The sequence below is a fragment of the Labrus mixtus genome, chromosome 21 (assembly GCF_963584025.1).
Source record: "Labrus mixtus chromosome 21, fLabMix1.1, whole genome shotgun sequence".
NCBI classification, from domain to species: Eukaryota; Metazoa; Chordata; class Actinopteri; order Labriformes; family Labridae; genus Labrus; species Labrus mixtus.
Genome location: NC_083632.1, coordinates 5,371,326 through 5,384,417, shown reverse-complemented (window position 1 = coordinate 5,384,417; position 13,092 = coordinate 5,371,326). Strand labels below are relative to the sequence as shown.

The 13,092-nt window shown below is 41.3% G+C and overlaps 1 protein-coding gene across 6 annotated transcripts in view; it reads left to right on the top strand.

Moving 5' to 3' along the window:
• Window positions 1-13,092, top strand: part of sdk2b (sidekick cell adhesion molecule 2b) — a 303,380-nt gene that overhangs the window by 199,860 nt on the left and 90,428 nt on the right. For all 6 annotated transcript variants that reach the window (XM_061027783.1, XM_061027786.1, XM_061027781.1 and 3 more), the window contains exon 2: window positions 2,769-2,928. In XM_061027783.1, coding sequence (XP_060883766.1) covers window positions 2,769-2,928 — 160 coding nt within the window. The remainder of the gene's footprint in view (window positions 1-2,768; window positions 2,929-13,092) is intronic.

The window sequence follows — 13,092 nt, the reverse complement described above, 5'->3', positions numbered from 1 at the left end:
CCAAGCACTTAAACTCTAAAGGCACCGCAGAGTCTGTTTTACATTTTATCTCTACTTTGCATCTGTTAAGCTGCCGTCTGCCATGCTTCTCCCTCATATATCATTTTCACAACTTTTTCTCTTACATCACATAACTTCAGCGTTCCTTCCCACCCCCACCCCCCCCCCCCCCACCCCCACCCCAACTCCACTTCATTGTGCATTCTTTCTTTGCACAGATCGAGACTTCACTTCACAGTGTGACTTTCTGATTAGCCGTGTCTGTGTTTTGGCTCGGCTTTTTATGCCTCTGCTGTGTTGGAGGCTTTCTTTTTTGTTTGACTGGCTTAAAGGGATCAGATTTTAACAGAACACAACACAGCCAGGGTGGCCGGGGGCATCATTTCCAACTTGGAAATGCTAGGTAGTGATGTGAGCTGAATCTGACAGATCAATACTGTGTGGTGCTTTATTGAGTCTCCTCTGTCTTCTGTTAGTTATAAATATTTATTCACGGCCGTCGGCCTACGGGCTCGTGCCGCTTTCAGGTTCTCCAAAGTCAGAAGTCAGACCGAAGTACTGCTTGTGAATTTGCATCAAGAAAAAGTGCAGGAATGTATGAATATTCAGTGTTGACATATTGAGTTTTGCCAAGCACTTTTAAACCACACAACTACTGCTCAAATTTGTGTTAGTCCTCTTGATGTTCTCCGTTTTGTACATTTGTGTGCACTCTTACATCGCTGGGATTCTGTTTTAAAAAGGGAACCCATACATCAACATATCAGAATGACATTTCTTCATAAAAGTTCCCTGACATGACTTAAAATAACTTTTCATTCTGAACTGCATCATCATGGAAGAAGGTAATTAACCATCTGCACCTTTCATTACTTTCATCTTTGTGAGCCCTGCCAACCTTAAAGTCATTATATAACAGCCCAGCTATAAATCATACAGTGCTGTTGAACTGTGGTGTATAACACTGTGAGGTATCTCTCATATTCTGTCCACCTTGTTTTCAACAATGGGGTTAGACATGGGCTGCAACACTACTAGAGTGCTCTTGTGCCAAAATCAGTCCGCTTTAGGTGATATCAAAAGATAGAGTTGTTAATTTGATACCCATCATGTAAATGGGACACATTCAGTTGGGTAAGGTGCAGAAATTAACAGTTTGGCCAACACTGTTGCCGTAGACAACCAACCCAAGAACAGTGGAGATGATTGACTGCAGTAATTGAAATACAGTAAATAGTATTCTTGCCTAGCTCTAGGTACAAAGAAGCTCCAATGCAGGTTTTGTTTGAGTGGAACAGTTTTAATACGACTTGATGCTGGTTTAATGCGGCCGATATATAAAAGATTTTGAACATCAATACCCATTGTGAACCGGACATCAGGCAACATGTGGCATGTTGAATAGCACAAAGGATTCTATGTGTGCACACAGCTCTAGTAGACTAAACAATACCTTACAATGATCTTCTCATTAGCAGGGATGTATACTTACACACGCTTCAGAAGTCAATCTGAAACTGCGATTGAAAGCTTGTAAATCATCTCCGTTCTCTCACTCCATTTTACTCTCATCTCCCATTTTCCTCCTCATTCCTCCCCTTATCAGTCTTCCTCCAGTGGATTTGTTCCAGCCGAAATTGAAGAACAAAATATCAGCACTATAGATCATTTTGACAGTTTAATTTCAATGCCTGATTATCAGTCAATTTGATAATTATATTATCCAACCATCCAATTAATGTGTTCTATATTTACAATGATCATCGAGTAAGCTCTCCGTCTTTGCATCATTTATCAAGGGTGAGATATTGGCACCACAAGGGACCTTGACAGCTCGTGTGTGAAGATTCTTGATTGCGGTATAAAAGATCGGTGTGTGTGTGCGGTACTGTATGTGCGTCAGCCTGTGGAGACGTCCTCGCTGGTCCTCCTTAAACCCTTTCCTTCACACTCGATGGAGCGTGCACGGGAAACACAGAGAGAGCGAAAGACGAAGCGAAACAGAGTGGAGGCGAACCAGTGGTGAAGGATTTCATGCCTTCCTCCTCCTGGGCTTCACTCCTCTGCTGTCTGCTCTATCTCGCTCGGAGGAAAAGTGGTTTGCTCTGCCAATGTGTCACTGACACACAAATACACAGAGCAAGGGGATAAGAGAGCGATCCTTTATGACATTGATGCCTCTGCTTCCTCTTCCCTGACGCTCCCAGAGCAAGTGAAGTTCGCCCAACACAAGCAACAGTGCCTCGCAGCAGATTAAACGGCTCCGAGCGGGACACGTTCAGAGAGGGTTTTTCCATCTGGAGTGTGGCAGCTTGGCGTTTACAAGCCGGTGATAATCAAATACAGCACAGTTAGCTTTGTCTTAGGTGAGATCCGAGCATCTGACCACCTACAATCTGTTAGACTCACATAGATGTAAGCATCAGCTGCCGTTGCGTGCCTGTTCAAATGTTTTTCTGTAGTTTGACAACTCCATGTTTCCCCTCTCGTGTAAGCCTACCTAATCATGATGAAAGATAAAGTCACATTAAATACATTTGCTCCTCTCCCTTTTATCCCGACAGCTAACTCTTTGTTCTTGTCATACTCGAGTCTGTCTTTTCATGTGCGAATTTGTGCCTCCGGGTTCATGGATTTGTGGGGGATTTAAGAGTGGGTGTTCTTTATTGCGATGCTTTTGAGGTATTTCTTTTTGTCCGCTCTCTGAAGCAGCAAGGTGTCTCAGTGAGAGAGAAATAAAACAAACGCTGTTCTTTTGTTCTTTACAGATGATGTGCCTCCCTACTTCAAAACCGAGCCGGTGCGTAGCCAGCTCCACCTGGAACGCAACAGGCTGGTGCTGACCTGTATGGCTGAGGGAAGCTGGCCACTGGAGTTTAAATGGATCCACAACACCACAGAACTGACCCGCTTCTCGCTGGAGTACAGGTTAGTAGAACGGTGTAACCCTTGATACAAAAAAGAGTTGAGAGTCAAAAAAGGACGGAGATTGGACTGATTGAAATGTGGTGGCCTAACAATGACTCATAAATCTTAATTGAGGCAAAAAGCAGCTTCACTAACACCACTGCACTGTTATTAAGAGCAAAACATGCCGAGCAGGCTTTGTCAAAATTCTGCTACTAGCAATATCTCCGCTTTTGACTAAACTAGCTAACATATTAGCAAATATTCCATAGCATTTAGAAGTTACTGTGTTCTAGTATTATGACCAGAAAGCTCAGAAGAAAATTATTACTCTAACAAGTAAGTTAACTCTAACTTAAGTAACTCTAACACCTTTAAGAAAAAGCTAAAGACCCAGCTCTTTCATGAATACCTACGAACTTAATGATGATGGTCTCCATATTATTGATGATGATGATGATGGTTGTGTTTGATAACGACGACTTATAAGATGGTTTCTATACTGATTAGAGCTCTCAAGAACTGCCCTCAATGTTGTGCTTTGCCTCTGGTCACTTCCTGTCAGCACCTGTGTGTCCAATCGGACTCAAAACTGATCGTTTGCTCTTACTGACATTGTTCCCTTTTTTCTAGATCCTTGCTTGTGTTGTTCTTACTCTCTGATGTACGTCGCTTTGGATAAAAGCGTCTGCTAAGTGAATTGTAGAATTGTAGAAGTAAGTCTTTAATGTGCATGTAGCAAGGTGTAAAATAATTGTTATTTGACTTGGAGTCCAAAAACTTGGAGTTAGCCTCAGCTAGCTTAGAATTCTTCAGTTTTCCCTACAGTAGCCTAGCTGTTTCCCATAGTTGATAAGATTATTCGTACTATGTCACATTATAAACCCTTTACCAAAGAGGTTAGACATTAGCTAAATCGTCATTTTTGGGAATAAAAGTGAGCTTGAATAGTTTCACTGTAAGCTAAACATTAGCCTAGCTTACTGAGCAAAGTAGAAGTACGCTAACTGCTTTCTCAGTGTCTGTTTTCTTTCAAAAATGTGGTTAGCTATCATTAAATAACTTAGAAATATAAAATAAAGGTAGCATTTACTGTTAAGGATCAAATAATAAAAGCATGTCTTTGTATTTCTCACCTTATTTCATCGCTAAGTGTCACTATAGAGCAGTAAAGTATCTTGTCGTTTTTAATATTGCAGGTGATAATTATCTTCAAGTAGCAAACTAAACTAAGAAGAGGCTTTTTGCTGTTTTGCTTTTCCTTATTTTTCTGCCTTTTCCTTTTCCCTCGTGGCTCTGTGACCATCACTCTCTCTAGAGTCTTCACACATGTGAACAGTGTGAACGAGGGTTAGGGCGGGGAGATAAACCATCTTTAATGATAACTGGAAGATCTACAATGGGGCAACAGTGCTCTTATCTCAGAGAGCGGTGTGAGTGCAACGAGTGTTTCTATGTGTGTGTGCGCGTGCATGTGTGCAGACTGTAGTGTTAATGAGGCGCCAAAGGATTGGGAAATAAAAACTTGTTTACACACACTCTGCTGATCTTAGCTGAACTGTTGTGCTCATACGTGAGACTCGACCGAGGGTGAACGTACAAGCAGCGTCCGCCTTGTTGGTAGGAACTGGGCTTTTTTTCTCCTGACAATCACTGGAGAGAGATAAGACCTGAGTGAGAACAGGAGGGAGGGCTGGGAAGGGCACAAGTGACACACAGATGCTTTAACAGTTGATCAGAATGGACTGTAGCGAAGAATAACACTGTCTGTAGGAGCCTCAGGGCCTCTTTAACTGTGTTATTGGGCAAGTGATTGAGCGATAGAACGGGTGATTAAACAACTAGTCAGGCGCAAAGCTTCTCAGGCTTGAGTCAGCGTGTCTAAAGGAGCCTTAAAGAACCAGATGAAATGGATATATTTTTAGAATACATTACATTTCTTTGAAGATATGGGGGTGGTTTGATTTGTTTAGCACCTTGATGAGGGCGGACTTATCTACTATTAGAGTGTCAGGAAATACATGCTGACAACATGGCCTGACACAAACAGGCATGCAGAACAATGTGGGAATAATACAACATATTTTTTACAGGCAGTATTGGCCATGTACCAAAATGACTTGGTTAAATTGGGGAAACAGATTAGTCCTTTATTTGTTTGATTAATACCGGTACATCAATCTCAGTTGGTAGAGTCGTCGTCTCTCAATCGGAAGGTGAAGGGTTCGATCCCCAGCTCTTTCAGCAACATGTCCGATGTGTCCTCGGGCAAGGCACTTAACCACAAATTGCTCCCGCTGCTTCGTCTGTGGCGTATGAATGGGATTATTTACTTCTGATCTCAATACATAGCAGCCTCTGCCTTCAGTGTGTGAATGTGTCGGTGTGACGTTCACCGAATGCACTTTGAGTGGTCAGAAGGCTAGAAAAGCGCTATAAAAGCTCAAGTCCATTTACCATTTACCATTTAACACTGAAATATTGTGTGTGATTTTACATTGCGTTACAGCCCTGTAAACCAAACAGCTTTTATGCCATTATTTGACAGTCCATTTACCATTTACTTCCACCACAAGTGGACATCATACTATGTCAACCACAATGGCACATACCAACAATAAGCTAGATATCAGCATCCAGATATGATGGTGGATAGCTTCCTAAAGCTTTACAAAGTGCAGTGTTCCTCACACTGTACCGTACGTATCATCATGTATGGTATTCTATCTGTATTTCTGCAGCGTTTTGTACCTTTGTGGGTTGTGTTCAAGGGGGCATGCAGTCCTCCTCTTTTTACTCAGTTTGGACTCTCTCTGTGCCAGGAGAGTATTTGAGCAGAGCAGACCCCCCATATTAACAAGGTTATGCTAGAGGTCCCCAGTGCTGAGTGCTGCTTTAAATATTGACACCATGCGACTTGACCTTGTGTCCTTTGGCAACTGATCGATACTGCAAGGTGTGTGTGTGTGTGTGTGTGTCTGTAGGCATTACTCTTCAACATGTAGGTGTGTACGTGAGAGAGAGCGACAGACAGAGAGAGAGAGGGAGAGAGAGAGTGAATGCTGGGAGAAAGAGCAGCAGAGTTTAGTGATCTGCTGTGGGGAGTGTCACACTTGGGAGAGAATGGGTTTAGCATTGACTGCTGTCACATAACACAAACATCAACTGCGTACACTGTGCTACTCGCGTGCCAACCAGCCATACACGCGTCTTTTTTTTCTTTTTCTTTTTCTTTTTTTTTTTTGCAATCACAGTTGGACGGCATTCAGCTGCCTTTGTTTGCAAATAATCATTTAAAAGATTTATCTCCAAATTAAAATTCAACTTAATTAAGATTGAAGATTATATCCAATACAATTAAGGAGTTTTGAACCCATAAGCCAGCAAATTATCCTGCACACAATGCTCGAGTAGATCTATAAATACACAGCGAAGCACCACAGCTTCCTATCACACGACCAAAAAAAAACCTCAGGGGCGTTTACCTTGCACGCCCCCCCCCCCCCCCCCCCCCCCACACACACACAATTTTTATGCCGCCAATTAACCCAAGAACTTAATTAAGACAGTTAATTATTAATCAAACCTCAGGAGGCGTTTTTTGTTTGTCATGTGTGTCTTGAATGTGTTGGTGGACTGGAGTCTGTGTGTCCTGTGGGGAATTGTAACCTTTTTCCTCTGATTTTTCATATTGTAATGAGACAGACAGCAAAGGGAAAGGACTTAGTGTTAGCAAACACGGGGGGGAAGGGGGGGGGGGGAACACAACAAAGTAGAAATAATCTAATCAACAGGCAAGGAAATGAAAAAACACGATGAAGAAGACATGGCAGACTCAGCAGCACAATCGCATGCTCTGTTGGATGTGAGGGTTCTTTGATTTTTTGAGGGAAAATTATTTTTGCACACAATACAATCGCAACAAAAACCTTGCTTTCACTGTTTCTAGTGTTAACAAATCAGAAAAAAGACATAAAAAATAAATGAAAATAAGATTACATTTTGAAAGTTTCAAGTCGCATATTATGTCTAAAAGAAGGTTTTAAGAGGGAAAAAGCATGTTAAGATGATGATAAATATATGAAGTTAAAGCCATTCCTTTTACATCCAAACTCCATCTTTCGAAACTAATTCTTCCATCCGTCCTTTTTTTTCTGCATCCTGTCTTCCTCCATTTAATCCACTCACACCTTAACTGTAACGGTAGCAGTCAAAGTTTTTTTTTTCCTTCAGATATAATTTCATGGTGTCTCTGAACAAATTAACACAAGTTCAATACAATATTATTCCATGTCTGGGGGAATAGACGACAAGCTTGGCTTGTTAACTAGATGGAGATGAAGGAAAAGCAGGGGGCAAGAGAAGCAGCAGTCGAGTCTGTGTTGCTGTGTCTGTGTTGTGTGTGTGTGTGTGTGTGTGTGTGTGTGTGTGTGTGTGTGTGTGTGTGTGTGTGTCATCCAACAAATTTTTGGATGATTTGATACACATGATTGAGTTTTAAACTTTAATTAATGAATAAAAGTGAGTTACAATCTTGACGTTCCCATGATACAGCTGGCAGTGTGTGTGTGTGTGTGTGTGTGTGTGTGCGTGCATGCCTGAGTGTGTGTATGTGGAGCCTTCTCTGTTCGTTTACACATCGCCCTATTCAAACGTCATAACTCTATTGCCGTTTTCGGACCGGAGGAACTTTTTCATAGCTCTAGGAACTGTTGGAACCTTCCCTCTTTTTGTATTGATTCTGCACCGCAGGAATAATGAATTATTTTAGTTCCTAGAACCACGATTAGAGGATACTTTTTCGCTCCTGCTTCAGAGTAGGTACTCTCCCAGCACCGTGGGGGTGCGAATGCAGACAGAAAAAAAAAGTCCCCATGTTGTGTAGTTCTCAGGAAATCCCTTGCTGAAAAATACTAGCAACCTTTACAAAAAAAAGCCAGAATAGTTGGTTTAATAAGTCCAGCCCCTGACATGGCATATAGCCAATCACAGTTTAGGATTTTTAGGGTGGCCAATCAAATTTCTAGGGGGTCCCATGCCACCCCCGGCCATCCCTTTGGACACACTCCTGCTTGTTAGCCAGTAATAAGATAAATGTCCTTTGTGTTTGTGTGACATTCAGAAGAAGCTTTCAGGTGCAGTTTTGAAAAATGAAATGGGATGAGGAATTAACAAAGCATAAAATAAAGATATATGTTGTGATTGAGATTTGCTTTGTTTGCTCACATTCATTTTCTTTTTCCATCTCCATCCTCACAGTTTGTTATTTTCTGCAGTCAAGCACCATTTGCTGCTCCCCACAACTCATTGCTCTGCTCTTACTTCTGCTGCTGCGGTTGTTCGTCAGTTCCACACTTCATTGTTTTGATGATGAGTGAAGTTATATTCAAGGAAATGTCTTTCGTCGAGCCAGTTTGTGAAACTCTTTCACTACTTTATCGCCCCGCATTTTCTCCGTGTCTGCTTTCATTTCTGCTCCTGAACCTCAGGACACGAGGCCGCGCAGAGCCACATGATCAGTGCTAACATCAGAAGCTACCGACAGCCCGACACCTTCATTTCTGCACCCTGTCCTGTAGCTCATGGTTTATTTAGGTGTGGTTCCAGTGCAGAAGCCTAAATGTGCCAATCTGATGCTGGAGTTACCTGGGCAGTCATATTTGGAAGCTAAGGGCCAATGACCAAGCCAATGTGTGCGATCAGTTGAGATTAGGAAAGTGTTGTACATGGTACACTGTAACTTAAGCCACCATCTTCTTTCCAGAAGAAAAATGCTTAAGCACTTTTTTGACGAGAGACTCTCAAATACACAAGCAACAGAAATTGATCATCTATCGTTCAGCCGAGTGCCTCCACTGATTGGTACAATACACTTCGGTCCAATTGATTTAATCTCAGTTTATCCTTCTTCATTTGTCCCCATGCTACTTCTAATGGGATCGTCAATGTTCCTGCTAAGGAGAAGGAGTCGCGGTATCTTCTTGTTAACTTGCCAGCACTCTGGCCTGCACTTGAACGCATCACGTCAGCAGCTGGCTGGCAGGATTTGGACAGAAGCAGCCGGCCAGGCTGGAGGCAGCATCTCTCTCTTGATTGACCTTAATGGATTCCCTCCTGTAACTAAAGAAAATGTCCATTTTCCATCTCCCTGGCATTCTCCTCCACAGCCCCCGGATACAATGGATTTTTTTTTTATACCTTTCTTTCCTCCTCCTCTCACTCACTCATCCCTTGTTTCCTTCAGAGAGAGAGAGTGAGTAAGTGAGTCAGAAAGTGCAGGTGAAAGAGTGAGAGGATAAAAAGGACGGAAGCAGCTCTGTCATGCACGTTCACTGTGATTGCGTATGATGGTGTATGTTTTTATAAGGATCAGTAGGATTGATCCACAGGCAGGCAGCATCATGAAACATTTTAATAAGCACAATGACATCTTATTACATAAATCAATAGACCAAATGTACAACCACACAAGTACTTTTCTCTGCAGACACAAATACTTAAGAAGATGCCACTTAACAGCTGCTTTTTATAATGTATAATTATTATATTTATGAGGGTTTTCTCATATTACAGCATTACCTCTTATCATTTTTAGGGCTGTCAGTGTTTAAGTTTGATTTGCATTAATCACGTGCCATTTTGTCCTTTTTGGTGTACTGTAGTTACAGCTTCCTGTTCTTGCAATGATGGAATAACGACCTTAAGCGCCATTGGATTGCTCGTTTCACTTAAAAAAAAACTCCCAGAGCTGATTAGATGAAAAGTTAAATGTAACATCCACATTGTGGCACCAAACATTTAACTTTTTAACTTGTTTCCTTTAGCTACTTTTATATGCTTCACTACTTAAGCTAATGCCGTAACACTTGATCTACCCAAAGTCCCTCATTTTCCTTTTGTTTCTGTTGAATTAGGAAGTAAAGCAGCAGAGAGAATCCATCCCATGATTCCCTGCCAGCCTTGACGCCTTTTTTTTATTTTGTAGTTTTGAATGAGAGCCCTCTGGTGGCAGAATTTACATGCTGCGAGTTTAAAAGTGCAAAATACAAAATAAAAACATGACAAAGACTTTTTAAATGTTTGATAATGGCAATTTAAACACTTTTTTAAATTAAATCGTAATCAACTGTTTAAATTCAGCGACTTATCCTGATTCAAAAATATTAATCTTTTGCCAGCCCTAATAGTTTTGTGTCTGCCGTTTGGTATGTTGTGACAGAAACGTCCCCCTGAGGCTCAGAAACGTTTAGCTCTGACCTACATTCAAAAGGGGGGGGGGGGGGGGGGGGCTGGCAGGAGGGCTGGAGTCTGTCGGCTCCGCGCTCATTCAAACAGACCCACTCAGAATTAAATGAAACTGTGCGGCTGCTCGGATCATACACTAATAGAAAACACACCACATGGGTCAGAGATGTGGGATGGATGGAAAGTGTTTTTTTCAAAGTATGGTCTGAAAAATTGTAAGTTATTTACGCCCAAATTAGCCGGTCATTAGCTGATTTGATGAAGGACAAACACTCAAAGACCGGAGTGTCTGATTACACGTCTGGTTTCAAAAGCCAGAAATGATTATTTTAGCCTGCAAAATATTCTCTTAATGAAAGTAGTTGTGCCGACATTACTTCTACAGTGCCTTTTTTTAGTCTGGGAAAACAAACAAAGGCACGGATTTCTACTTCAATTGACCCGTTTCACAACTGTCATATGTGGACAATGCAACACCAAGCAAGGGCCGGCCATCAGAGATGCCTCTGTGCTTCTTTATACGTCAGTGTGTATTTAATATGTAACACATAGTGCAATCTCAGGGACTATTGGCTTTTTAATAGGGATCAATGACACTTAACTATAAAGAGAACAAAATGATGAGGGAGAAGGAGTTTTAAAAAGATCTTGTCACAAAAATAAACTTGACATGAGTGTCAGTAAATTGCCTCCATTTAGCTGTTGTCTTTCTGTTCAGTCCTTGGAAAACATATAACATGTGGAGGCCGTCCCTCTGGGACTGTAGACGAATTACCCACTATTGATTTCCAGTAACTTCCAGTTGCTTCCAATCCACAACTCCCCATTACCTGTCATGAGTTGTAGGCTGATGGTTATTAGAGAAGAGAATAAGTTAAGAATAGAGAACCTCTTACTATAGACTTGGAAACATGATCCCAATGCACGGTTCGATACGCTTTGAAAGGACACGTCCACTGAAATGGATTGATTTGGACGCTGATGTTCTACTTTAAAAGACAGCACAAATAACAAAGTGAAGAAGAAGAAGTGGGAATTTATGTTGGCAGTGACGGATAATTATAGTCAAGAATTTACAGCACAATCCTCCTGTAAGAGTAATGACACTCATAAATCAATCACGAACCATACAAAAAAAACCAGTCAGAATGTATCTTCTTTTATTGCTTGTGTTTTATTCTACTGGATATATAAGCTGTGCCAGCTCATTAACAAAAGTAGAGTGTTATCAAACTGTTATGAGAGGGTGACGACCTTTTCAAAACTCCAAACAACACAATAACAAGAAAAACATCATTACAAGTGAGCCGTAGCAATCTGTGCTTTGCATTTCTTTTTTATTATGAGCTGTAAAACAAGTGTTGCATGACATGATGTGTTGCAAAAAAGAGACTTTCAGATCAGAGTTTAAGGTTATTTTCTTTTAGAAAAGTTACATAAAAACCTGAAGTCCTGAAAAACTTAAGGAATGCGTTTATGCCATTGACTGTAAATGCTTTTTTAAAACCAGGCATTAAGCACTTTTGAAGTAGCCATCTTGTTTTTTTTTTTCAGAACCAGGGCAGAGTATTGGTCATGAGGGGTAAAGTGGGAAGGAGTTTACAGAGACCTGATTTGAAAAAGGGCCCACAAATCAATCGATAACCTCGAGGGTTGAAAAATGAAGTCAATGCGGAAATGCAAAAAAAAAAACTGCAGTTCCTTGAATGTCCACTTGAGGCTGGCTCCAAAGGTTTTGGCATCTTTGGGTTTACAATCTGACTGGAGATCTGAAGATCTGTTATTGTTGAAAGCTTTGGTACTTTACTATACTATTCATTAATAAAATTACAGAGATTGTTTTGGCTGTACAGTTGTACTGTGATAGTTACTGTTGCTTCACAGCTAGAAGGTTCCTGGTTCGAATCCCTGTGTGGAGTTTGCAAGTTCTCCCTATGCATCCTCTCCTTCCTCCCACAGTCCAGAGACATGCTAGTTAGGTTAATTGGTGACTCTACATTAGCTGTAGATGTAAATATGAGTGTGACTGGTTATGAGCCAGGGTGTACCCCGCCTTTCGCTCAATGATAGCTGGGATCGGCTCATTGGACCCCAAATGAAAAAAAGCGGTATAGATAATGGATGGATCTTGCTTTAGACCATGGTATTGAAAAGTATAGAAGTATTGAAGATTTGGAGATCCTGTAAAGGACCCCAAAAAGAGTTCATTAATATGAAACAGTGCTAAGAAAAATACAAATGATGAGACAAAAAAAGGCATTCATCCTGGGAGTTCAAAATCAAGTCTGTGATTTCTTTCTAACAACAACAATTACTTTGCAACAAGTTTACATCTCTACTGACAAAGAGGGTCGTAACTAGTGGGTAGGAAAATGTTGTCTGAAGTTATAAATAAAGCTCATTTTCTCATCTCCACCACTATACAATATCTCTATTCATTTGTTTCACTTCTGTTATGGATCGGCTACGTCCATTACATAAATACGGTCGATGATTGATGCTTGGGGTAACGATAAGAGCTTCATAACAAGCTCGCTCACATTCATGATGTCTAATGATTTACTGTCATTCAGTTGTGGTTATAATTATGTCCTGTGAGGTCTGCAGGAGGGCCTATAATCTTACCGTATAACCAATACTTTAAGTGAAATGTTATTGCCACTAATCAGGGCACTCGTATGTTATTATGGGCTCACTCCCTATAAACCGCGCTACAGCCATCTTCAATTAAGCTTTAATGCTTTGCCAATCATCCCTTCATCATCCCCTCCCTCTTCCTCCATCCTCCATCCTTTCCTCATTCAATCCTCTGACCCGCTTCACACCCTAGTCCTCCCTCTTCCTCATGTCCCTCTCTCTCTCCCCCGTCTCCCTGCCATTCCTCCGTCTACTCATTTCTCCAAAGCGGGGCTAATTAAAGGGGATCTGACGGAGTGCGCT